Source organism: Anser anser (assembly GCF_964211835.1).
Source record: "Anser anser genome assembly, chromosome: 11".
Lineage (NCBI taxonomy): Eukaryota > Metazoa > Chordata > Aves > Anseriformes > Anatidae > Anser > Anser anser.
Window position 1 is genome coordinate 8,117,286 of NC_139732.1, and position 27,002 is coordinate 8,144,287.

General features: G+C 33.8%; 1 protein-coding gene across 9 annotated transcripts in view; it reads right to left on the bottom strand.

Moving 5' to 3' along the window:
* The window catches only part of RPGRIP1L (RPGRIP1 like), a 75,159-nt gene that overhangs the window by 8,738 nt on the left and 39,419 nt on the right, over positions 1-27,002 (bottom strand). For 4 of the 9 annotated variants that reach the window (XM_083852074.1, XM_083852073.1, XM_083852076.1 and 1 more), the window contains exons 18-25: positions 26,697-26,828; positions 24,532-24,743; positions 23,209-23,292; positions 21,599-21,670; positions 19,877-20,039; positions 18,659-18,759; positions 9,181-9,364; positions 3,022-3,106 (exon numbers count right to left, since the gene is read on the bottom strand). In XM_083852074.1, the coding sequence (XP_083708200.1) occupies positions 3,022-3,106; positions 9,181-9,364; positions 18,659-18,759; positions 19,877-20,039; positions 21,599-21,670; positions 23,209-23,292; positions 24,532-24,743; positions 26,697-26,828 (1,033 nt within the window). The remainder of the gene's footprint in view (positions 1-3,021; positions 3,107-9,180; positions 9,365-18,658; positions 18,760-19,876; positions 20,040-21,598; positions 21,671-23,208; positions 23,293-24,531; positions 24,744-26,696; positions 26,829-27,002) is intronic. The other 5 variants (XM_083852079.1, XM_083852078.1, XM_083852081.1 and 2 more) reach the window with 3 other exon arrangements.

Sequence of the window (27,002 nt, forward strand, 5' to 3'; positions counted from 1 at the left end):
TGACTTCATACAGTCAGTTTCTTGGTGCAGAAATCATTTCCTACCAAGAAACAATACACCTGTCAGGCTCAGCCTGGAAACCTCTCGCACAAACCTGTTCACTCTTGTTATCACAGCAGGGTGACTGTTAGAAGAATGGATTCTTCCATTCTTCACACACGTCTCTTTTGACACTTGTCAGATGAGTATGTACTATACCACCAGGTCTGCAAGTACTGCAAGTATCATCTGGCACGAGGAATCAGGTAAGTTTCTCTCTATGACCCAAATTTCCACTCTTAAAATGCTGAAAGGTAACAGATGAACACAAACTGGACAAAGCATAAATGCAATTGGATTCCAGTTATCTTAAATGGACTGGCTCAAATGCCTCCTTTTACTACCTGATTTAAAGACTTGAACATGGAATTACATTAGGCTAAGATGATAAAATAACAAAAAAATACTAATTTTGTACCATCCCATTCATTTTCACAAGGTTTTACAAGTACTATTTACAAGTACTATAGCTTTCTAACATAAAAAAGGAATATACACTGAATATAATACAAAACCAGAAAAAAAACATAAAGGCTACCCTTGTCACACAGCAGAGCTATAAGAAAATGCAAGCGTTCTGACAAAACTTCCATAGTAATGATAAAGACATTGCCTGTCTGAAAATGCAGATTAAAACAAAGACGCTTGTCAAAAGAGAAGAGGCATCTTTGTGCTATGCAACAATTACCAATCTAAAAAGGATTTCAAGAGTCCTCCAAGTCTCCTACTACCTCATGCTCATGTATTTTAGACTTTATATCATTCTATTTAGCACCATATTTTCTTGATTATTTATATTGCTGAAAACACTTAAAGTGTTACATACTGAATATTCTTGCATTTCCTGCCAATAAAGCCATTTATTCCGATACGGAACCAAAATCAACATTAAAAAACTACAACAACAGAAATCACAATTATTCCATATGATGTACAATTGAAAGAAAAAAAACTTCTTTTTAGGAAATCTTATCTTTTAATGAACAGTAAACCACACTCCCAATAAATAAACATACTTTCCCATATAAATGCCACGTCAATATACATTTATTTATTTGTAAGTATAAAGTTAAAGAATATAAAGCTGTGAAATTCATTATTTTCATTGTCTAGCTGGCCCCCAATTCAATTATAGGACTAGGTTATCATCCAGAGCTCTGGCTTAGCAGTAATTTTATTTATTCTACTCAAATCTCTCTCTTAACACCTGAGAATATTTGTTTCAAAGGATATCCCTTAACATAACTCCTTTTGGAATAAAAAGCATAGCACACAAGGTATCTGTGTATGTTCTAATATGGAATCAATCATTATGAGTATCATTTCTAACAACATTTGTGACAAAAAAAAAGTTCACCTGAAAACTTAAAACATACACATAATACACTAACTCTGCTCCTATAATCTGGCACTGTACAAACACCAATAGAGTGTCAGGCTAAACCATGTGCAGGCAATTTTCAGTGATATTTATATCCTTGATAATTTGGTCTCCTGATCTTTAAAGCATTAGTTTAGTTCAGTTCCTGTTTCAGCTGAAAAAGCTCTGATACTAGTTTGTAAGGCCTGTGATAGAAAACATGTGCTGAAGATAGAACTAGGTCAGGTTTAAAAACACGCAGAGCTGAAAACGTTTGGTGTAGAAGAACCTTTTCATAAGTTTTGTTTCTTGGTGGTCCTCGTGCTAGGCTAAGGCAGAGAACTGGACTACTGATGAACTTTCTGCCTTGCTGCTCAGTCAACACCGAATTGAAACTTCACCACAGAACAGTTTATTAGAACGTTATCTACATTAGATCTGGTGAATATTTAGTATAGATACCTAAGTATTTATTGGTGAAATTGCAACCTACAGACTAGCTAGTTTCCTTCACTAAACTATCCCCAAGGGGGAAAAAAAAAGTATTTTATCCTCGGTATCATAAAATTCTTAATATAGCATGTTATCCATTTTCCCATTCTGTATGGTAAAGCAAATCTTTTGCTTGCTTATAGAATGAAGACTTTTTTTTTTTTAATGTATATAATATATTTATCTCCAAACCTCAGAATGCTTTGGTGTGATATTTCCCATTCCCACAAAGATCATTTCACGGTTTTCCCTACTACATATTGGTAAAATCTGTTAACAGGCCAAAGCACAGAACTCAACTTTAGAAAGGAAATAGAATGAAGAGGGACCACTCTCTTTCCTACTGCAGAGTGAATCTGTGTCTTGTGAATAAACAAGTATTTTAAAACAAAAACAAATAACACCTATACTTCAAACACAGTCAGAATGTATTCTCTTCTGCAAATAAAATCAACTTTCAAATTAATAATTGTCCCATTTTGATTAAGATTGACCTTTAAGAGTAAACAGAATCAGTATTTGTTATTCATTTGCTCAAAGGAATGTGCATGCTATCTCAATCAAAAAATCTGAATAAACAAGCTTATTATTATGAGCTCAGACTAGACTAATCTATACTCTTTCTCATAAGTATACATACAATAGCTGACTACTAAATCAATTTTTATATAGGTTCAATTTATATATAAGGCTTTTGGAAATTCCAGGGCTAAGGAATACTTTCTGAAGCTTTTATACTATTAGTTCTTCAAATTCAGAAAGCAAAAGATGTATTACTGTGATATATGTGCTTTAAAAGTTCATTATTGATAGAATGCTGATGACAGAATCTCTCTTTTGTGAAACATGACTTAACAAAAAACAAAACACAGCACTAAAACAACATTAAGAGAGATTGCAATATTCCACGTCACACAAACCTATTCAGGGAAGAAATGATTATCAATCACCACATCAAAACATAGGTATAATTCCCAGCTGAAACAAAATTCTCTCTAGTTCATTAGTTACGTATTAACTTCTCTTGGGTATTTCCTCAATACAGTCAAAGAACAAGGCAAGCCAAATGGCAAAAAGTAAAGCATTCTTTATAAAGACCTTTTATGGAGTTTTTCAGCACTAATATGTACCTGTCAGCGTTTAGATCTGGTTTTTGAAGTATAGACTTGAGATACTCTCTTCTTGCACGATTATTTGCCTTATCCACATGTATCACTGCAAAGCAAATTGGAATTAATATAATTAGTTACCGCCTGTTTTTCATCTTCCAGGAGAAAAAGCGTGAAGAAAAGAACAAAGAAAAATAAACATTTCATTCCCTTGTCTGAAAAGCAACAACGCTAGAATCAAATTTGAAAGGTCATGTGATCTAATGGCATGTCACCGGCAGTTTTATGTGCACACTGTCAGAAAAGATACAAGCAGCATCTAAGCATGCCACATAGCTGTCATTTTCTGTTAATGGCAATAGCAGTCATGATTTTAAAAGCCAGTGGTCTTTACCGCTTTGTATTTGAAGGGATTTAGCGCATTTTCTTCCACTGAGGAAGCTAGTGATAATGATAATGCATGGCAGAATGCTTGTCCTTTTTGACAGCCTCAGTAATTTAATCCTCCTTTCCTGCCACAATATTTCAATAAGAGAAACAACTAGACCAATGGACGGAAGAAAATCCACAGACCGGGGAGTGTGAGCACATGCTCTAAAAGCCTCTTATTGTTTTAATTTAAAATAAAAACATGAGGACCAGTGTTTAATTTTTGTACCATTAATATAACCTAGAGTGAAAAATAGTCTAGATTTGGACAAACAATAAAATAATACAAAACAGGGTTTTAGGAAATTTGTTAAGAAGATTTTTGGGAATCTTGTATTAAGCAAGTTGCTTCTTTTCAACACATGGTATCAGCCTACAAGTATTGGAAGAACTTAAACTACTGTGAAGGATTATAAAAAATTCTGGATGTGAAAAACAACATTAAAGGAATTACACTTTTTTTGTTTGTTAATAAGAAGTTAGAAACATAGCTGAAAAAAAGTTACTAGGACAGAAATATAACTCTTTGGGAAATAAGTATAGCTCCTTGGAACATTTTGCATTTGTTTTAGAGAACAGGAGGAGGAGCTAGAAATTTGTCTCTCTTTTAATTCCAGCATCTTTATTTCCAACATGGCTCACTCTCCTCTAGTTACTCTGTAACTGCAGGAAAAAAAAAAAAAGACAAGCTCCACCTTTCTTTCACTCTGCACATCATGTTAAGGTTTCTTTTCCTATGTGCTGACAGAATCTGTTATGAATTTCATACCCTCCTCTACTATCCAAAGTAAACTTATTCATATAAACAGAAGTTATTACCACCAAGGATCAGGGAGTATCGGAATATAGGTATACAATATAGAGATAAGAAGGCTCAAATTAACTCCTTGCAAAGGGATTTACTGGTGGTCATATCCCTATCAAAGTCCTTCTAGGAAGCACATCGTGCAGAGCCACTGTTCTTCCAAGTTGCTCTAAAGCTCCTCAACTCTTACCTGGTCAGCAGAACCACTACTAGAAATCAGTGCTTTCAGACAACAGCCAGGATCTGAATCACTCAATGGAAGGAACCTTTTTTTCTAACACCTTTTTCCCTACTAGCAGAAAGCAAAGCACTGGTGTTCCATCTTGGAATCCTTAATTTCCACCCATAACACTGTTACTTTCTTGGACAGGTTAAAAAAAGCTATTACTGCCATCTGCTCTTCTTTTGGGTACGTGGATGACTTTCCACATGTGCTCCTCTCATGTCCAAGTCCTCCTGGGGCCACCACAGGAAGTGATGGGGAGGCAGCAGGGAGACAGATGGACAGCCGAAGAACTTCAAAGGAGCTGTCACATCCACAGATTCTTCCCTTCCCCATAAGCATTCCAACTGGAACTTCCTAAGTTTACTAATCGTGTATCTAAAACAATTTTAAATGGAAGTCTATTTACAAACCTAAAGAATTTGAATTCACTTCAGTCAGTGGAAAAAATCAGACTAGCAAGTAAAACATTCAGCACAAGAACTCCATTCAAATCAGGAAAAATGATTAACCGCAGTGAAAAGAAACTTACATTTTTAGATAATGATGAGTAACATACTTTCATATCACCCCTTACTACTGCTTATAACACTGAATTATAACATTGCTCCAAGGCGTGGAACATCTCATATTTCTGTCCAATTAATTGCAAAAATCATCCAAAATTAACTTGTGACAGTTTGCATCTAAAATTATATTTTTTAAATTTGTCCTAAAGAAGCATTGAAAGATTAAAATGCCCCTGAACCTCGTTAAAAACCACTGCAATTCTAAACATTAACGTAGCTGGATGTGTTACAACATACTTTTTTCATAATTCACTTTCTAACAGAACTAAATGAGACTGTTTTGAAGCAGAGGTTCATTGCAATGATGGAAAAACGATGTCTTATACTGTGTTGAGCCTTAATGGAGAACAAGAATAAACACCAAGAAGTACAACTATGTTTCTGATGCCAGGCCTTTCATTTGAATTATTCTGAAGAAACCATCCATTTTTTAGAGTATGGAACTTCAGAAGTTTATTTTCAATGAAAATAAAACCCATCATCTTCCTCCCCAAATTCCCCACTCCCTTTGGTGACCTTACACTTGTACTTTGGGCTGTCCAAATAACCACCTGTTCACTGAGAAAGCTGTCTGATTAAGTAACTCATATAAAATCTTTGGAAGATTTTGTAAATTTTTCTTCTGCTGCTGTCTGTTCTCTAGAATCATTGCGTATGGTAAAAATGACACATCTCAGATTTTCTGTTACCTTCTAGTAGCTTTCCTGCCATCTCAGCATTTTTGTAGTTAAATCTTCATATTTAATACAACATGAATGCTTTTTCTTAACATGTATGAACTGTCCTTACCTTGTTAATTACGGTAATCGTGGCTTTTACAAGAAAAGTATTCCTTTTACTGAAATTGAGTCCAATATCAACAGATGCATTTTTATACAAGTGGTTACACTTGTTTGAGCTTTGTTTTCCTGAAGCAACTTATGTTTCCCAATGTTTTTCAGACGGTGAAACTGCTATTACATTCAATTTAAAGTTATCTATTGTGACATGACTGTAAGTATTTTCCAGCACACAACTTTAAAGTACATGAAAAAAATAAAATATGAATGCATTGCTTATAACGATCTCTAACACTTTCTAACATCATACACAAATTAAATCCTATCAAAGATGTGAATCTTTTATTTATTTATTTATTTTAAAATAAATTACAGGACAGAATCATGGCGTAAGCACAATTTGGGAAGTTCCCTTTTTCTCTGAGTTCATGGGATTAGTGTGTTTGGGAGCATTCTTGGGTATTCTGATAACTCTTAACAGCTCCTCTCCTCAGACAGTATGGCCACCAGTAGTTACAAAACCTAACATTAAGGGAAATCTTATGCAGTATAATACTTATGCAGTATAATCCTAGAACATATATCTCTCTCTTCCATTCAAGTTTCTGTTTCCAGACCTTGGAAGAAAGAAAAATGATCTTCTAATCACTCCTAGTCAAAAAGTCATAGTCAAAATAAGTAATTAATGTCAAATTACATGCTCTAACCACTTGTGAAAAGGGAAATTCATAGGGTCTTCTTTGTCCAGATAAATGTAGATCTACTCTATTGTTTTTCAGCAAGATTCCATTAATCTTCTGGTACATTACATATGAAGCAATGAAAGTGAAGGATATGTAAAAGGTATAGAAACGATACATCTGGTTTTTAAACAAAGAATCTAATGGAGCCTTCTGTATCAGCTAAGACATGTTTAAAACACTCAAGCTGCTCAAGTAATAAATAATAAAAATATTTTATATATAATTAATGATTTCTTAGGTTACTTACGGATTTACCATGTTTTTATTTCTATACAAAATCTAGAAGACTATCAGTTTCCTTCAAATCTCAAAGTAAATTTCTTTCTCCTCATGCAAATCTCATTTTTATTAAAGAAAATATTCAATTAACCTCAAATATTAAACATACTCAAATCTAGCTAGACATATTAACACAATATTAGACAAATAAGAGATGCAGTAAAGCCATAGTAAACACACGCAGATTTCATTACTACTACCTTACTAGCTTTCCAACTGATATTATCAAAAAGCAGATGTTTTTTTCCCCTATATGCAAAACTAATCTTAAGTAAAAATTATATAACCAATTATCTAAGCAAATCTCTGCAAATAATAATCATGTTAGTATAACGCTGCAGAATACAAGCCATATAACCACATTCTGATATTTGTTTGTTAGGCAATTTTGAAGTTTAAACATTTCTACAACACTTGAGCAGCAAACAGAAAAACCAATTATCAAGCCAAGTTTTAACTAGCAGAAATAGTATGATACAGCATTACCAGTTCAGAAAGCCTTATGAATTAGGCTCATGAATTAGCCTTATGAATCAGACTTTACAAAGCATAATAGTGTCTTCCAATATCCCAGACTGAAATACATTTAAGTTTCATCATTGTCTTAAGAGACTGAAATTTCATCTTGTACTCATCTCTGTCTCTACTTTCCCACTTTCAATGTATCTGCTCTAAATTGGCTATGTTTTGCTAGTTCTACTTTGTGGAGTTAGTACTTAAAAAATCTAGTATTATGCTTAGATCATACCAAAAACACACAGGAATCAAAAGATTGTGCAAGAATTTATTTTTATACCTCCTGAATGCTTCTTATATGCAAAGCAATGAGAACTCAAGAATGATGAGAAATTGAAATTGTTAGACAGCTTTCTTTTATTGGCTTATGGTGTTATTTCAATGAGGTTTTACAAATTTGATTTCAGTAATGTCTTCCTATCTAGCACATTTGGAAAAGTGTTTACTGCAACTAGCAAGATGAGCATTGTTAAAATAAAAAGTTATTTACCTGATGTCTTATCTAATGTCTCCTATATGATGTCAGAAATCTCATATTTTTAAATGCAAGCAGGCCTCAGTGAAGGAAATTCAGTCTGCAGTGTTTTCTAAATAAAGCCATACGACTGTCTTTCTCAAAGTTACCAAAATTAACAAAATATTGTGCCCCAGCCTTTATATTCTCTCTCAAATTTGCAGTCACCCTATGGTCAAGAAAATGCTTGCTGTGGCTTGACGCGAATCATCAGAGTGTGCTTGCAGCCCAGAAGACCAACTGCATCCTGGGCTGCATCAACAGAGGCAAGGCTAGCAGGTTGAGGGAGGTGACTGTCCTCCTCTGCTCTGCCCTTGTGAGGCCCCACTTTCTGTGGCCTTCAGAACAAGAAAGACATGGACCTGTTAGAGCAGGTCCAGAGGAGGACCACGAAGATCATCAGAGGGCTGGAACACCTCTTCTGTGGAGAAAGGCCAAGAGAGCTGGGGATATTGAGCCTGAAGAAGAGAAGGCTCCAGGAAAACCTCACTGCAGCCTTATAAAGAAGATGGAGAACAACTTTTTACTCAAGCAAGATAATGATAGACAAGGAGAAATAGTTTTAAAATGAAAGAGGGGAGATTTAGATTAGATGTTAGGAGGAAATTCTTCATGCAGAGAGTGGTGAGGCACTGGCCCAGGCTGCCCAGAGAAGCTGTGGGTGACCCATCCCTGAAGGTGTTCATGGCCAGGTTGGATGGGGCACTGGGCAACCTGATCTAGTGGGTGGCATCCCTGCCCATGGAAGGGGAGTCAGAACTAGATGATCTTTTAGGTCTCTTCCAACCCAAGCCATTCTATGATGCTATGAAAAACCAATGTATTAGTATTAAACATTGCTAAATAATTCCTATTTCAGAAAGTTCTTATTAAAGGAACACTGAATATTCCTTAGTGATGTTCTAGTCCAATTACATATTTTCTCTTTTGAACCGTTTTCGTTGTACATGGTTATGTGGAATGCTTTTCTTCTGCTGTATCATCACGTACCAACAGAAACATCACTTCCTCATGTTCTTTTAGAAAGAATACATAATTTTAACTTTATATACATCTAACCTAAAAAACTACAGGCTAACAGGATGTTTACATATATTGTAATGTTATCACTTCATAGAGCAGCCTACTTCAACAATTGATTTTATACTTGCTAATTGCAACCCTGGCATTTCTAAAAACACTTGTAATGTTTCCTAAAATATCCAGGAGCAAAACAAATACAATTAGTACACAGACAAATCCAACTATAATATAGAGGAGATATTGACGGGCTTTTCCAAAGACAAAATTTAAGAGAGGAAACAAGAAAGATATTATACTTACCATTGCTATAGTTATAGTGAACCCTCTGACCAATTGTTGGCTTTGGAAGTGACACCGGGGTCTCCTCTACAACTAAATTGTATAATCTGCACTCTACAAACAGCTGTTGTATTGTTTCATCTGCTGCAATTCGTGACTCAGTAAGACCAAGCGATATAATTTCAATCCGGATTTTTTCAGTTGCCTATTTAAAAACAAACCACAAACACAATAAAATATTTTTCATTTCTTGAAGTGTTAACTAAAACAAATATACATGTATGTAAATCACTGGGTATTTTGTATGGTTAACATTGCTTGATTGATTTTGACATAGACACAATGAGATTCTAAAGCCGCAGGGTTTGTAGTCATGAGCATCACTGCAACAGATACTGATTTATTTTCGGTGTTGAAATACTTTTACAATAGTCATACTCTACTGGAGAAGATTAAGTTAAGGATATCTGCACGTATAAATGATATCTGAACCACAGACTTCAGTTACTGTTATTTTTAGCTACACAACGAAGTCTTTTGTATCTTGATCCTGTAGTTGCTTGAAACAGTCTCAGCAATACCAGGTATCAATGTTTTCCCAATGAAAGAAAATCATTAGACGTGGTGCCTACTGCAGACTATTCTACAATTATTTCGCTAAAATCCATCAAGTTATGAAGTACTTAAGCATGTAAAGTAACACTGTACATACATGGAACTCAGTTTCATATACTCAACTTTTCTAGTAATACCAAATATTACTATTTGATACTTTTTTGTAGATATGTATATGTATATGTACTTTTTTATAGATATGTAATTACTATTACATATCTATAAATATCAAATAGCAAATATCTAGTAATATCAAATATCAAATAGTAAAATCAATATCACATTGAAAAAGTAAAATTAACAACATGATAATAAAAGTAATATCCCAATTGGTCTTCATCAGAACCTTTTATTATATTTTTTAACTATAATGACATTTTTCTATTGCTCATACGAAGTTGTTTCATACCACCCAGCAACACCTGTATTATTTGCATACATAGAAATTTTAATAAATTTTATTGTATTTAAATGGAAGTGTCACACTCGACAGGAGTCACAAATATTTCCCTAAGTAACTCTGTAAAAGAAAGAAAAGCCACTATGGTTTCAAAATTGGAGTACATAGGTGAGCATTCAAAGATGAGACTCTTCAAATAATAAAGAGCTCCCTGCAGTTCAGAAATGTCAAAAAAATTGAGTTCTTTTCAAGTTCATAACTTTATTAAAAATATTTCCCCTACTTGGAAATATTCTGACAAATTTTTATGGTAAATATAAAGCATTGTAAGTAAAATTATATTCAAAAGATCAGCTTTCTAGATTCAGTTAGAACTGCAAATCAATATTCTAATTTATTATGGAGATAGCTTGTGCTTTCCCAAGCAAATTATATAATTAATCAAACTGAAAAGCAGGTGTATCCTACTGTAAAAATATCCATCATATAGAACAATTTCCATTGCTGTCAAGCCCTTTCAATATTTGATGAAGTAATTTTACCCCCTCCTTTCAAAAGACATTTCCTTTTATTATGTATCCTAAGACACTTTAACTAAAAACCCAAATCTGAATATTTCAATAAGGTTGTTTTATTATTCAGTAGATTCATGGAAATTTTACTAGGATGACAGAGAAAATTCCACACCATTCTGTCTCCACTAATACAGGTACACGGCTTCAGCTGGCAATATTACTAGGATTAGCATAGAATGATGAAATATTTAAAGGAATTTTTTTTTTTTTAAATCTAATAAATCAAATGACTGCCAAATGTCATTAAAGTGATGGTCTTTGACTTGAATATGCTTTTCATATTCAAATTTGAAAAGAAAGAGATGAAAGCCTAGAAAGGTTACTCAGTTTCAACTAATAACCTCAAGCACTCTACATTCACATGCATAAAAAATGAAATTGGCTCCATTGTCTAATTTTACTTCAGAAACAACTCCTTTTTTCTTGCACTGAACAGATGTATGAGCATCTGTATTTAAAGTGATATGCCGAATGGTTTTGTCCGCCCCAAAGTATTTAGTAGTTATGTCAAACTAGTTTGTACACAGACAAGTAGTTTATGAATCAAGTCCAAATTCAATATCCTGTATCATAAAGTATTTCTTTTACATAACTTAAAACTTGTTTGACATATTTAACCCTTGTAATTGCACACTGTAGGCAAAGAATATTACAGTTTTTCTAGGAGGGCAGAATAAATCAAGTATTGATGGCACTTTGTTAACTTAGAAGAAAACAAATAACTGAGTCATGCTATTACAAAATTGCAAAAAAAAATACTTTAGAGCTAAACAGTCAAAAATATTTTAAGGTCTGGTTTTATTAATCTTAAACAAAAATACAGCATAAATAAAAGAGAATACAAGCTCATTAAAAATATTTGCAAATAAAAATACAGAACTGCTTAAGAGCAGCGAAGCTGTATTTCACTACTAATATAAAAATGGTCATATTATGTAGCCACAGTGAAAATACGTAGCATCCAATATATGATAGGAATTAATATTTAACAACCAATTACACTTCTGTGATGCATAGTGAATTCTTTTCTTTTCTTTTCCTAAGGTTGTCCCTCCCCCCCTTCCTCCTCCAACTTGTTCTTATTTATTAGGTACTACGCAAGTGAAAATGGATAGTTTGTCTAGATCAATTACTTTGTGCAAATAATTCTATTTTGAGGTGAGTACAATTATTCTTTAAACTTAATATTTAAAACAACAATTTAATATGATTTTTCCTCTAACAGAGAGGCTGGAGGTACATATAAAAATAGAGAATACCAAATGCTTTCAAAGAGTGGCTCTGAGAAACTGGTTCAGGGCTTTTATTTCAGGTCAGGAAAACAAAAAACAAAACATGGGAAATATTCTTAGTCTGTGGAAATATTCTCTCTTCCTGTGCAATTCAATATCGACTATGTGTAACTAACATTAACTAAAGATTTGCAAGAATCACTGAACTCATTCAACAAACTCTGGGATTAAGTCAAGTACTAATGCACTGGACATTACACCAGAATTTAAGTCCCAACATAACTCTTCTAATTTTTCTGATGTCTGAGATTAATAAAGCTTAGTCTATTTCCATAGAAAGTCGACTACCATATTCAAGAAGATGTATATTCCATATTCCAGTTTTCTTTTTGGTCACGATATTTAAACAAAGGTTTGCGCTAGTCTTCAGAATGTAGTAACTTTTCATATCAGGATCAACATCCTCTACTTATGTGTTTTCCCTGTAAGTGTGTAAATGTGAGGAAAGAAAAAGGAATGTAACTATGTCCATTCTTCAAACAGACGGAACTTAACCTAAGTGCATGCACTTTAGACTCTCCCAAAAAAACTGGGGCAAAGAGGTCTCTCCTTGTTCAATAGCTCTTCTAGAGTCAGACTTACTGGGAGGAAGGGAAAGGCACGCAGCTTTCCCACAGGATCACTGGCCTTTGCTGTGTGCTAGGAGGAGAATGCAACACTACAAGGTTAGCATAGTAACAAGGTTCAGTGCAATTCCATCAGCTCTTTCTTGACTTATGAATACACTAAAGAAGAAAACTATTTGTGATAATTTTTGCATTAGCATGTCTCTGCTGCCTTTTTTTTCTAGTGCATAGCGTCCAAAGTGATCATTTTCAGAGCATGAATTTGTCTTTAGTATCTTCAAAGGCATGAATTACTTGCTACAGCTTGAGACAATTCTAAGATTGAATATTGCCTCTTCTACGCAAATCTGTCACATGCCCACCAATTCACTGTATTTTTTTTTTCCAGAAAAGACCATTTCTAATTCAGTACAAAACTCTAAATATTTTAGAAAATACTATGGTACTGAGGGATCTGAAGCTCTCCAACCACAACCATACACCTGAACTTTTTGCACATTGCTCATAATACTAACTTTCGATCAATTGAACAATATATTGATTGACTTTCTTGCCTTCACAGGGCTTGCTACCCCAATCCTTTCTGAAGAATAAACATAAAACTGTACAATGTTACTCCTGAAGACAATTTATTTTCTTAACATTTCTTATTGCAATTTGCCTGCAGCACTGCCTCAACTAAGAGTTTGTAAAGACAAACTGTCTCTGGGAAATAATAAATGCAAAAAAAAAAAAGCAAATATATCTGGACCTGTTTGACCGCTAAGATATAAACTTCCTTAACTGATAAAATGAACAAAAAACAACAACTGGATCAAATCTCAAAGCCAGTTAGCTTCATATCAATACTAATTTGTCACACAATTACTTAATTCAAATGCTTTGTAAACTTAAAAATACATTTAATTTCGCAAGCAAGCATGATCCTTAGGTAAATAAGCATAAAAGACAGAAGAATTCTCAATTTAAAGAGCTGTTACTTTGTACATTTCAGCTACATTAATACTCATCAACATTTAAGCTACAGAAATAGGATGAAATAAAAAAAAAAAGCAGTATTATGTAAAAATACACAAAAACAAACATGACAGGATTCCTGCTTTTATATGCATGTATTTTTCTTTATGCAGATCATAAACTTGATTTCAAAAATAAAATAAAAAAAAAATCTCTATTTGAAAGTTAATCCATTTAGGAAAAAAATGCCTTAGTATGGGAAGAAGGTATCAGTATAGCATTTTCATTTGCTAAGAGGGTAACTACAGTGACAGAATATATCAAAGTGCACATTTTTAATACAGTTGTTCTTTTTATTTAGAGGCTTAATACATAACATTTTATACTGTTCTCCAACCTCCTATTAGAGTATCGTATGGGGACCATATAGATGTGTATAAACGAATGGAATTCGATTCTCTTTCATATTACCCATAGCATTCAACAACTTCTGCTTGGTGATATGTTGCAGCTAATCAAAACTCAAGTCTAGTTTCAAATCCCATGCTATGCTTTTTAGACCTCCAATTAGAAAAAACAACAACTTATTTTTACTTGTGAAATGGCCGTAACTTACTTCCATGTCAATGAGCTCTGATAAATATAGTCTCCCAAGTGAGAACTGAGGAGCATTCATATTCATAACCACAGTAAACATTACCAGCTAGGTTAAAAATGGCTCCTGTTGATGATTTTCCTATGAGCATATATACTCAGCCTTAAGTCTTTCTACTTAATTTAGCATTCTGACTGATTAGCTTTAATTGTTACGGAAAAAGTAATGTGTTACCTTTACTTAAGGTAAAGGTAGAGTCTTAAGAGACTTAAGACTCTGTGGTTTTGAATCATTTTAAAAGCTGTGGTTTTTTGTTGTTGTTGTTTGTGTGGTTTTTTTTTTTTGGTATTATTGCTCCCTCTTCTCTCAGTTCTCCCATCAAGACCAATGGCTTGTAAACATGCTTCTAATTATTACTTCAAAGTTTATTTGTCAAGCACTAGAATTTGTAAACTCATTATTTCAGTGTAATACCCAATCAAACAGGGTCCACATCAAGCTTTATCAGTAGGAAAAAAAACAACTTAGGCTTTACCCAGATACTTCAAGCTTTCTTTTTTTAACATAAGTTCCTGTCTAATAGTGACCATGCTGTAGCCAACAATCATTTTAAAGGTGGACAACAGCATAAGCTGATTTTTAATCTTAGACCTATCGGTACTCTTTGAAAATAGTGACTATAAAGCTTTTATCAGAGTAAAGTACCATTCACTGACTAACAGCTCTATTTCATGAATTGTATTTCTTTTTTCATTAAATATGCTGGTGCAATATTCTTACTTCCCTAATTTCTTAAAAAAGAAAGCACAAAGCAGCTAAGGTTAGATCTAGACAAGACCAAGAGAATACTAAAGAATTAGTATTTATGACAAAGTAGAATCATACCAACTCAACAACACAGGGTAATATTAACAACCTAAATTTTTAGATCCATAAATTCAGATTGGGTATTCACACAAAAGGCCAGTTTAAGACAAGCATTGAGTACTGAGGAATTTTCCTAAAAGTCCACCAAAGGTATTAAAGTCATGCAGAAAATAAATTTAAAAGAGGAATTGAAGAAACCAAAGTTTAAAACTGTAGCACAATGTCCAAATCACTTTTTTTTTTTTTAATGAATGCAGGTATTTCACAGGAAGATGTGTACTATTTAACTGTACAAAAATGACATTTTAAAAGGAAAAGTAATTATTTTTTTCCCATACATAAATTTTATATTTAAATCTACCCAAATTTTCACAAACATTTCTTTGTCCAGCTGAGCCACAAGGAACTGGCGGTGCTTTTTACTAGTGTTTAAGAGAGACTTTAATGTCAACATTAATTAGACCCAGAGATGTAACCTTGCAGGAACCAATAATGACAGTTTTCAATAAACTGCTATTAGTGCAAGATAATGCACTCACAGCATCAGCAATGAAAAAGAGAGACGTAAACCACTCCTAAAGCAAGGAATGGGACTACCACAGAATACATTGGTTTTGCCAGTAATTGCTTTATGGGAACGTTTTAAGAAAACTTGGAAGCTGACAGCAGTAAATTTTATTGTGATAACCGAATGCTTTATCATCTCCTATACAGATAAAGCGCAGACATGGGGTTGAAGGGGAGGAGGAATGAGAGAGAAAAGCCTTTTTTTTTTTTAAATATAAAGACCATGCCACAGAAAATGCAAATTCCCAGTTTTGATGTCTATTTTGAGGATCTGAAACAAGGCTTTTAATCAATGTATTATACATCAAATTGATAATGTTAACTTCTGATTATTCAAATGTATGAAATATTCATAGAGAACTGTCCAAACTTTTACATTTCTCAGACTTCTTTTCTCTATTAATTATCATGCCTGGAAGCTTTTTAGTAAAAGCAGCAGCCATCAGCCTGACTGAACCTGACAAGCTAGCAAGGCCCAATTACACTGGCACTCGGTGGCACTTTGATGTACTGGAAACGAAAAGAGATAGGGGCAAATTGTATAGAACATTATGTTAATGACTTGATTTAATCCAGCCACTAAACTTTATGTAGCCTGTTAAAAAAGATGCTAACACTAATTACGCCACTTTGGAAAGGAAAGAAGGGGACAAGCATTTCATACCGACAAAGTGAAGCTCATAAATGTTGTAAATGAAATGAAACAAAATGAAGTAATCTATGATTAATTATACATCATAGACAAGAAGAAAAGAGAAAGAAGCAAGTGGGATAGCTAAGTACTGGAAAATCTGTTAGATTCCCTTTATGATCAACATATCTAAGAAATAACCATGGTCTGTCTAATTTGCAACATGAAAAAAAGAAACAGTATGATCTTAAATGGCTTAAACAGTTTGGCATACAACTCAGATTCATAGGATAATTAGCATAACAATCACTAAAAATCACAAGTCTTATTTACAGTGTTTGATTACCAGCAGGATATTTATCTCATAAGATAAAAGGCACTGATTTTTAGTCTTTTAAAAAATATGAATTCGATCTCAATTTTCACATGCTGTATTCTGCAAAGATTTCAAATAAACCAATGCATAACTTTAACCTGAAATTTGTATCGATTGTGTTGCTTTAATAGCTTATAGGTTTTTCTTGTCTTATCTACCCTTCTTGAACATGCACTGTTACTTGAAGAACAAATCTGAGAAGACAGAAATCAATGAATCTGAAATGAATCTACACGCAAAATCCTCTCCAAAATATTTTAAAATAATTTTCATAAAATACAAGAGTACTAGGGATGTATATATTGACCCTATTATAGTTAGACTTAACAGTGATGAGTAGTAGTCATTTTAGTTCTCACAGGTAGAGAGGAAAAAATTAACAAATAACTATTTTACATATATACCATGCAATTTCATTTTCAAAAACACCTTTTGCATATCTCTTCAGCTTATAAAAGTGGTAGCATTTCTAAATCTCTTCTACAACTTACAAAAAAGGAGCAATATTTCTCATAGGAAGCATTACTTGACATTGATAGTTTGTAAGATTTCACACAGCCTTCACCTGAATACAGAATACAAAAATTGAACTACCTCTAGGTTGTCATATTTCAGAACATTAAAAAAGTTAAGGCTGATATAACGGCATACCCTTACTCCTTTAGAAGAAGGCTAAGACAGACCAGTAGTAGAGAAGTATTAACTATTAGAAGTACTACAATTAAACAATAGATTTCTATTTTTCAAGACTGTTCAGTGAACATTATAAAAGTATACAATATTCTTGTGTTTGTAGAGAACTATACTCTTGAAATACATCTTCAAGTAAATTTTCCATATTTGTATTATGTTGGGATATTTTGTATATATGACTTTATGCTCATTAATTGCAGATTCTAAGGACAAGTCAAAAGAATACTATTATTGTCCATGCCAAAAAAAAAAAGAATGTCCACGTCCATTAAAAAGAATGTACACTGAAGTGACTGGATACTGTATGTACAAATTTTTCTGAAAACAGATCTTTAGCTCTAAAATTATTGTGAAGTCAAAGAAATCCATTTGGTTGCACTGAAATATACTCAAGCCAAGCTTATGCAATTTTAACAACATTCCATCAAGTCAACATACTGGGATAAAACACAGTAGATTTACTGCAGGCCTTGACAAATTAAATTATTCTCTCCTTCCTCAGGAAGCACCAAAGGAAGTAGAAAAGCACATTTTCCTAAATGTGGCAATGAAGACAACAGGCAGCACTGAACAATAAGACAAAGATCTTCAGACATTCACATTATAACAGTTATCTTTGCCTATTGTCCAGAACTAAAATTTGCTTTCAGATTTAAAATCATTAGAAATCTCTAGTTCCAAGTCTTTTATGCGGTCATAACAAACACAACATAACAAGATAATGGTCATCATTACTGTCTCCTAATTTTCTACAGTTGGTTTTTCATTGGTTCAACACAGGCAAGTACAGCACATGGGAATCCCAGCCATGCAAAAGAAGGGTTTGCTGGCAACAAAATATCAGGTGACAACAGTGGAAAAGATGACAACAAATAGTCACAGTTAAAGGTCCAAAATCTGCTGAAGCATACAGACTAAATCATGTCATGTCATAGAGTAGAGCAGTTTAGTTGGAAGGAACCTTCGAAGACCAAGTCCAACTGCCTGAACACTTCAGGGCTAACCCAAAGTTAAACAATATCTACCTTAAAGTCCTTGGTACATTCTAAAAATTTCCTAAACTATAATATTAGATACAAATGATATTTTTGCACAAAATTAGGAAAATCATCATCAGGTAGTCAGTTTCCCAGTTAAAAACAAAACAAAAAACCACATGAACAATATGGCTAAGGTAAACTTTTCCTTTTCCTGTGAAAAAGTGTCTATTTCAACCAGAAACAGGAAAACACAAATTCATTGGAAATGCCTTAGAATCTGACCTTAGAAATAGGAAAGCTACTCTTAGAGGAATTAGGCTTTAAAAGTTTTGTTTGTTTGTTTTTTAGACTTAACAAATAATTGCCATAAAATACTCCAGCTGACCTGTTTAATGTTCTTGGATACCGGACTTGCAACAATACAGTCATCGCTGTCAGTTAGTATTGATTCAATGGCGTCATTTTTGTGTTTATCATCTTGATCTGCTAAAAAAAAATAAAAATAAGAATCAATGTAGTTAAAAAACAACCCTGTATTTGTGGTCCATCTGAGATTTGCTGAGAAACCTGATAGCGATATATTAGCTATTTCTAATAAATATAGTAGAACAGCATCAAGTAAATCTCTTCCTTGCAGAAGATAAGACTGGCAAATCAATGATCTTTAACGTGGTCTAAATACATTTTTTTTTTCTGATTTGCTAACAAATACTAATATTTCCAAGATGAAAGTTGGTAAGTGCAATGATACAAGTCTTGTCATGAACTGAAGTATGAACTGCAGTTCATAGGTAGGATATGGCCTGAACTTTTGCATTTCCTATTATTAGGTTTAACACCATGCACATCTAAACAGGTACTCTTTTTTTCTTAAATAAAGTAGTTCTATAACGCAGATGGATTATTTTGAAGAGCATTCAGGTCTCTCTTTTCTGGAGTAAATTACTTAAAAACACAACAGGGATTCAACTTCATGTTTCTTCAATTTTACTAATGAATTTTTACACAGAAGCTGTGAAGAAGAATGTGAAATTTTAACATCCTGGTTATGTTTCTATTTTAAACACAGTACCAAAGACTTGGTTTATTTTGCTAATAAACAGTTTAAGCTTAGAGTTGGAACGGGGTGAGCCAGCTTTTACAATCTTGAAATACATCTACCTCTTAACAACTTTATGTCACAAATATGGTAAGACATACTACCCTTTCACTGTCTGAAAGGATTTCCAGTATCAGCACTGGCTGTTATCTGCAGACAAAGGAGCATATCCATTAAAATAGTCTTTAGAACAGTATAGTTCCATGGGAGAATATAAAGACATTTAAAATAGAAGCCAGATTTCCTTTAATTTTTTATGAATGTAGGTCAGATACCAGATACCAGATTTTTGCATTCAATTACTCTATAGTTTCCATTTGGGATGAAAATAACACCACCATACCCACCAGCCAGCTTCAGCTATGAAGTACACCAGAATATCATTTCTGTCATGCAGCTTCTCATAATGAGGCAGCTCCCACTGCTAGTAAGAAATGCTTAAAAAATGGAAAGATAGATTTATTAAGAAAATACAGCTACTTATTCATAAGAAATGAATTCTACCTTCTGATTCCAATTCTTCAGTAACTTCTGTCTCATCTCCAGAGGTAACTGGGCTTTGGTCAGTCAACTGCCCTTCTGACAGATGTGAGAGGTCTTCTTTTTCTTGTTGAATTTCTTCAGCAACCTCCTTCACCTTACCATCTGCTAGCCTTTCTTGTTTAACCTTATATACCACATGCAATATAAAAACAGATAAACTCAGTTTTTAAACATTCCTTGAAAGTTACCAAGGTTCAAAACTTGAAGAGTTATGGTCACATTCTTTATATATATTTGCCTTTTAAACAACCGTATTGTTTATGCAATATAAGAAGCAATTAAAAGTTTTCAACTGCAGTAACAGATAATTGATACAGAAGACAGACAATTCTCTAAAAAATGTACAGTTGTGAAAACATAGCTGTTATAATAATTTGGTGACTGTCAACTTATACCATTATATTTCCGGAGATTCATTTATATATCAGCTGTTTCAGTTCTAACAGACTCGGTTTGAAAAAAAAAATAGGAAAAAAACTTCCTTACTTGGCAATTTTATAACTTATTTCATCCAATATTTTCTTTTTCAAAAAAAAAAAAAGTAAAAGATAAAAAAAAGACAGAAACGTTTTACTATAAAATATGACAACTATGTTATCTAAGGTAAAATAACTTTAGTACCAAACTGTCTCTGAAGTAATCGTATTCCCTTCTTTCACTTTAAGCACAATTAGAAATAATACTACCTTATCAGTGACATAACATTAGAGATATAGCAAATTTCAGTGGAAGATTCCATTTATTATTTAATAATTGTCTTCCAGGACTGCGGTTTTCACAGCTAGAGTCATGCCTCATCTACCAAATCTCAGAATACGTGAGGTAACTTTCAGCTGTCCACAGAACACCCAGATTTTCCAAACTTGTTTTATATTTGGACACAAGATAGTTTAACCATTTTAACTTAACTACTTCAGGACATTTGGAGCCACACAAAGCAAAGCAATATTCACAAAACACCAAAACCCTCTATAAGTGAAACCGACTTTGTGTCTCTTGTGTCTCCTTGGCACGCATGATATGTTGTAACTAAAACACTATTTTAGACAATGTTTGGGCATTCCTTATAAAGAATTCCTTCAGTGAGAAAGTTGCATTTTGGTGGATAAAGTTTTTGATTACTTTTTGATTATTCTACTTGACCAATACTACCTGATGTGGTAGAGGAAGATTTTTGCTTTTCATTCAACATCCTGAATGAGCTTTTAAGTAGAAAAGTGAAAGGAAGTTAACAGCCAGTGAATAAACACTAACACCACCAGAACCAAGAGCTTGCCAATCTGCCACAGGAACTTCCTTTCAAAGCCAACCGGGGTACTACAGTATTTAATACTTCTCTCCTCCTACAAATGCTACGTATTTAGCAAGATTCCAAAGATACTGCATTTCTTCTTCTTTCCCACCCCACTTTATAATGATAATTTTTAGAGTGAAGACAAACACTTCATCCAAACATATAGACAAATAAGTAGAGATATTCCTTCTTTTCTAACAACCGAAAAAAAAAAAAAAAGAAGAATGTCATCACAAAGAATCACTTTTCCCCCTCATATTTCAATGAAGTTTAGGACATGTTACTTAACGATAGTTTGGTTTTATATGTATGGCTCTGAAGAGATAAAATACACCTGGAATTCAAATGCAATACATTATATAAACTGCAAAAACTGAATAATCTCATACCTCTAAAGCGCTTGGACCTGTTGAAGCCTTTATCTTCCGTGTATGTTCCACGTCGTTTTCAACAACAGAGCCCTAAGTTATGGGTAAAATAAGGGGAAGACTTTATTACATACTACATAATTAAAACACAAACATAGGTATGAATTTACTGGTGGAGAAGCATTTGGACAGGAAATTACACCCTCCTTTGCTTTTCTGGATTAGCATTACTGCATCTACCTACTGCTATAGGTTCCACCCATGACACTGGACAATTCACAAACAAACAGTTTGGGTCCTAATGAGAGTCAAACCATTCATCCAATTTTTTAGTGAGCTTCCTTTTCCCAAAACTATTTGCTTTGGCATGTGTCACATGAATATCTGAGAAACAGATTCTTGCTATTTAGAAAATGAAGCAGACCATTCTTGTTCATTTTTAATCTGTTAAGCTTCTAATTCTCTTACATGGGTATACTCTTGCAATGTCACTGCAAGATTTAGACTTCAGAGAAACCCCAAATATTTCATTAGTTAGTACTATCATTACTTGTCTATAACGAGACAGTGAGATTTGGATTTTTAAAGCTGGTAGCGAGTGACTCCTGATAAAGATCAAATAGCTAAATCTCTCCCTTGGAAAATCATACTTTGTGAAAAACTGGCCGATTTTGAGAGGTTGCTATCTAGACAGCTGAAGTTATGTGTGTTTAACCATATGGCTAATGGGTCAGTTAGCTTTAAAAAGATTTGATTTCTCTGATATTTGCCTTTTTCGTATTTCTCATCTGTATAGTACAGCTCAAAACAAAGTTGTAGTCACAGCAATAGCAGAAGGAGCTGTAAAATGAAATTGGTATTACATTTCAAATAATAAATTCAATCAAGGTATTTATAAATAGAGAAAACAGCTTGTATTTTTAAGACTGTATTAGTTAATTGCAACATAATATTAATAATAAACTTTATAATTAGCTCTTAAAGAACTCACCTGAGCTTACTGGATTTAATACAATCTATCCTCAGAAGACAGTTTATTTAAGACCAAAAAGAAAACGTATACCATCTAGCAAATGTGTTTGAGTTAATTCCATGAAAAGCCTCCTAGAGTCTAGAAAATAAATGATAGTTTATCCCAAGTTTAGAAGTGTACTCGGCCTCACAGTGTTTGTGATCACAGCTGACAAACTTTGTTGAAAAGGGGTGGCTATAAATGGTGTCAACTTGCGTACAACATTGGCACACTTCAGATTGGTTTCAGCCAACCAATTGTGCTTCAGTGTGACTGGTTAATTAAAGACATTTTGATAACCTAGAGAGCTAAGAAACAGTGCAGAGACAGTTAATTGGTTCTGTTTGAATCTGCCCTAAGTCCATGAAAGGGGAAGCTCATAAGCTGTGGAGGATAGCAAGCAATTCTGAGGGAATCATAGATACCCCTGCATTGTTTCCAACACCTATATACACTGCTATGCTATCATTCACTGCCTTAGACATGACAGTTTTCTGTTGCTTAAATAACTGAGTGTTCATAATTATTAGTTCTACAATTTGTCCATACTGTGACATAGTCTTTCTTGCTTCAGCATGCAAAAAAACTAATTAAACAATTAAAACTAATTAAAACTTACTGCCATCTGTACTGAACTAGCATCCAGAAAAGATACTTTCTTCTCTGTTTGAGCTGCACGGTGCCTTGGTTTGGGTATTGGTACCTATAATACAAAAATATGGTTGAAGTCCATTTATTGGCATATGTTAACTATCTTATTTACAGTACATTCTGAGAACCCCCTTTTTTTTTTTGACTTGTAGACAAATGTAATTGTACTAACTTCAATTCTAAATGGGCAAGATGATCTAGTTCTTGTTTGAATATCCCCCCCCCACACGCACACATACACAAAATGGAGATGCCTTTCAGAATTAAGTCACAAATGGGTGTAACACTCTACAGAACATCCATGGAATTCAGAATTAAGTCACAAATGGGTGTAACACTCTACAGAACATCCATGGAATGCAAAGTGAGTTCCAGGTGAGAAATCATTGTAGGACTAAACTCAGCAGCATCATGTATCTGGCAGAATAAATTGTTACTGTTTACTGCGTGCTTGATTTCTTTTTCTATAGGCTTGCCATATCTTTGACACCTTCCTCTAACCCCCCACTCCCCCCAAAATTTTTAAACACACAAACAGAAAAGAGATTGATAATAGTTGCAAAACTAACAAAATGATCCACAAGTATTTCAGTTGTGATGTTATAATATAAAAGACAAAAAATAACAAATAAAAAGGGGCTCATTACTCTTCAATCTTTACTCTCCTGATGATCCACTTTACTGATTTTTATATAAAAAAAATAATCCTTGTTCCACTTTTTATTTATGAGTGATTTTTAAGAAGTTATTGGATATCTTAGCACCATGCTGTAGAAGCCAGAATAATGAGAGCATTGCAGATACACCTAAGTGTCTGTACATATGGCTTGGATCTGGCTGCTTGGTAATTCTTTAGGCCCAAAGCTATTCCAGCTGACTGAATTCTGGCTGAGTTTCTTAGAGATCACAGAAATAGCAGAAAGCTAACTTCGTAACTGCCACTAATTTCAACCTTAGTCCTGGAGTTAAACTAATGTGGCTACATTTTACATAGGACAGCGGCATTGAAAAGACAATTGATAAGGATGATATTCAATGTTTGTTATTTCTTTTCCCTGCTCTCTCTTTTACTACCCAGTTGCCTACCATTACATTAAGACTTTAAAAAATTTTTGACACAAGAAAGATTTCACTTCCCAAAGGAAGTCCAAGATGGTCGTTATATGAATCATTTGTAGTATGCATTGTTTTACAGTAAGAACAAATCCTGGTCATCAGGGAAGAACTAAATGACCAGCTGTAATAGGTCTTTTGTATCTTTTAGCTTCTGTAAATTGGTTAGATTACTTACTGTCACTGATGAAGTAAGAGGAGACGGGACTGGATTCTGCATTTCTTCCTCTGCTAGTAATTTACTTGCCATTGATTTCTCATTTTGAATGTAATTCCTTAAGTCTGCAGCCATCACAGAGGCACTTGGTGGTAGGTAGGCAAACTTCCATTTTAGCTCAACTCTGATAGCACCAGTAACCTGTCTTTCAGAATCTGTTAGTTCAAAAATACCTGAAAGCAAAAGGCAAATCCCATCTAATTATCTTATTCTATATATATACAATAAAATGCAATGCAACGCTGAATATGATTCAAGAATAAAATAGCGTAATGGTCTTAATTTTAGAAGCCATTTCATTATTGAAATAATGTCAAAATACTGTATTTTGTATTCAAAAATTTGTATTTTGTATTTTGATTCAAATATACCCAATATAACGCTGAGAACGTTCAGAAATACATGATTTAGAAGGGACTGGATTACTGTCTTTGAAGGAGTTTTGTAGGTTTCATTATTGAAATAATGTCAAAATACTGTATTTTGTATTCAAAAATTGTATTTTGTATTTTGATTCAAATATACCCAATATAACGCTGAGAACGTTCAGAAATACATGATTTAGAAGGGACTGGATTACTGTCTTTGAAGGAGTTTTGTAGGTTTCTCAGATAATCTGATATGACATAACTAATTTTTACTAACATGGTTCATATCTAATTTAAACATATCCCCCCCTCCTTTTTTTTACTAATGTTTATTTTTTGTTAAGGAAAATAAAAGGATTAAAAAAAAAACATTAAATTGATACATTTTTATCAAAGAAGAAACCTTAAATTTACTTGCAAATTTTCCCTTATTATCCACATTTGTGGGGTAGTTATATTTTACAATAATCATACTGTAACATTTTCAACACTTTCATAAATGTCTTATAGTTGACAGTGAAATATTAATTAAGCAGCTTTTATGCTATGAACAACATAGTAAATTTGTAAATGATATCAAGTCGATCAACTGATGCACTGAAGGCAGAGCTGCTTTCATACAGACTGGAAAAATGGCCTGGCAGGAAACTCATGAAGTTCAACAACAGCAAATGCAAAGTCCTGCATACTTGAATAATGTCAAGCAGCAGTAGAGGCTACAAGCAGCCTTCCTTGCAGAAAAAGAGCTGGTCCTGTTTGAAAATTATGAGTCGGCAAAGCTGCATCTTCGCAACAAAGAAGGCCGACTGCACCCCAGGCTTCAACAGCAAGACAGCAGCCAGCAGGCTCAGCGAAGTTTCTTGCTCTGTTTAATATCCATGAGATGGCATCTGGTATACTGTGTCATTTTGGCCTCTCCAGCACAAGACAGTGACATCCTGGAGCAAGTCCAGTGGAGGGCTACCAAGAGCGTCATGGAACACATGTCACAGTAGCAGAGAATGAAAATGGATTTGTTTGACCTTCAGAACTGGTAGCTCTCAGGGGATCTTATTGCTGTCTGCAGCCACCTAATGGGAGGGTACAGAGAAGATGGGGCCAGCAGTGCACAGGAGGAGGATGAGAGTCAACAGGCACAAGATGGAACATGAAAAAGAACAAGGTTTTTATTATGAGGGTGGTCAAACACTGGAACAGGTTGGCCAGACAAATAATAGATCTCTGTCCTCTGAGATATTCAAAAACAACTGGGTCGGGCGGTCAGACTAGGTCATATCTGGAGTTCTAGTCAACAATGATTTTAAGAGTCCAAATTTAGATCTTCATGTTTTTTTTCCCTAAGAAAGGTTGATTTTTCATGTCATTTTTATAATCTATTTTTAAGTGCACATTAGCTAAAGCTAGAAAAGTAAACTAATGAGAAAAAATTAAAACATGCAGAGAAAGAAACCATGTTATAAATTAGTGACAAAATGAAGTAACAGCAACAACAGAAAAAAATGAGGGAGAAAGTGTACATATACCAAGAAATTAATTTTTAAATCACCAGAATTTAAGACAGAGCAAGTAAAAGGAAATATTAAATAGTTCTCGGTTACTTTTTGAACCAGAGAGAAGCACTCAATGTTTATTTTTTTTTTATTTTATTTTTTTCCCCAAGACTTATTGCAAAGCATCTACTATTTTTGTTACACAAATATCTTGTCAGTTATGAAAGCAGCAAATAGTGAAAATCAAGTTTCAAACACCCCTTCCCACCTGATGCTAAGACTAAGAGGGCCTTTCTATTTAATATACTCATACTCATATAGTGGTGTATTTGGTAGTGTAGTTTCGTAGGCTTCTTAAGGCAAAAATCAGTAGTAAAAGAGACAAGGTGCAAACAGATTACTAAAATGCAAACAAAAAAAGAAAATATCAATAATCTATTAGCATTTAGTCAGTGCTAGAGTGCAACGTCATTCCAGTTATAATTATTTATCAAAACCTAACTATTCCATACCAGCACCAGTAAGTAGAACAAAACAGACTTTTAAGACTTTTCATCCCTGTGAGGATCATCAT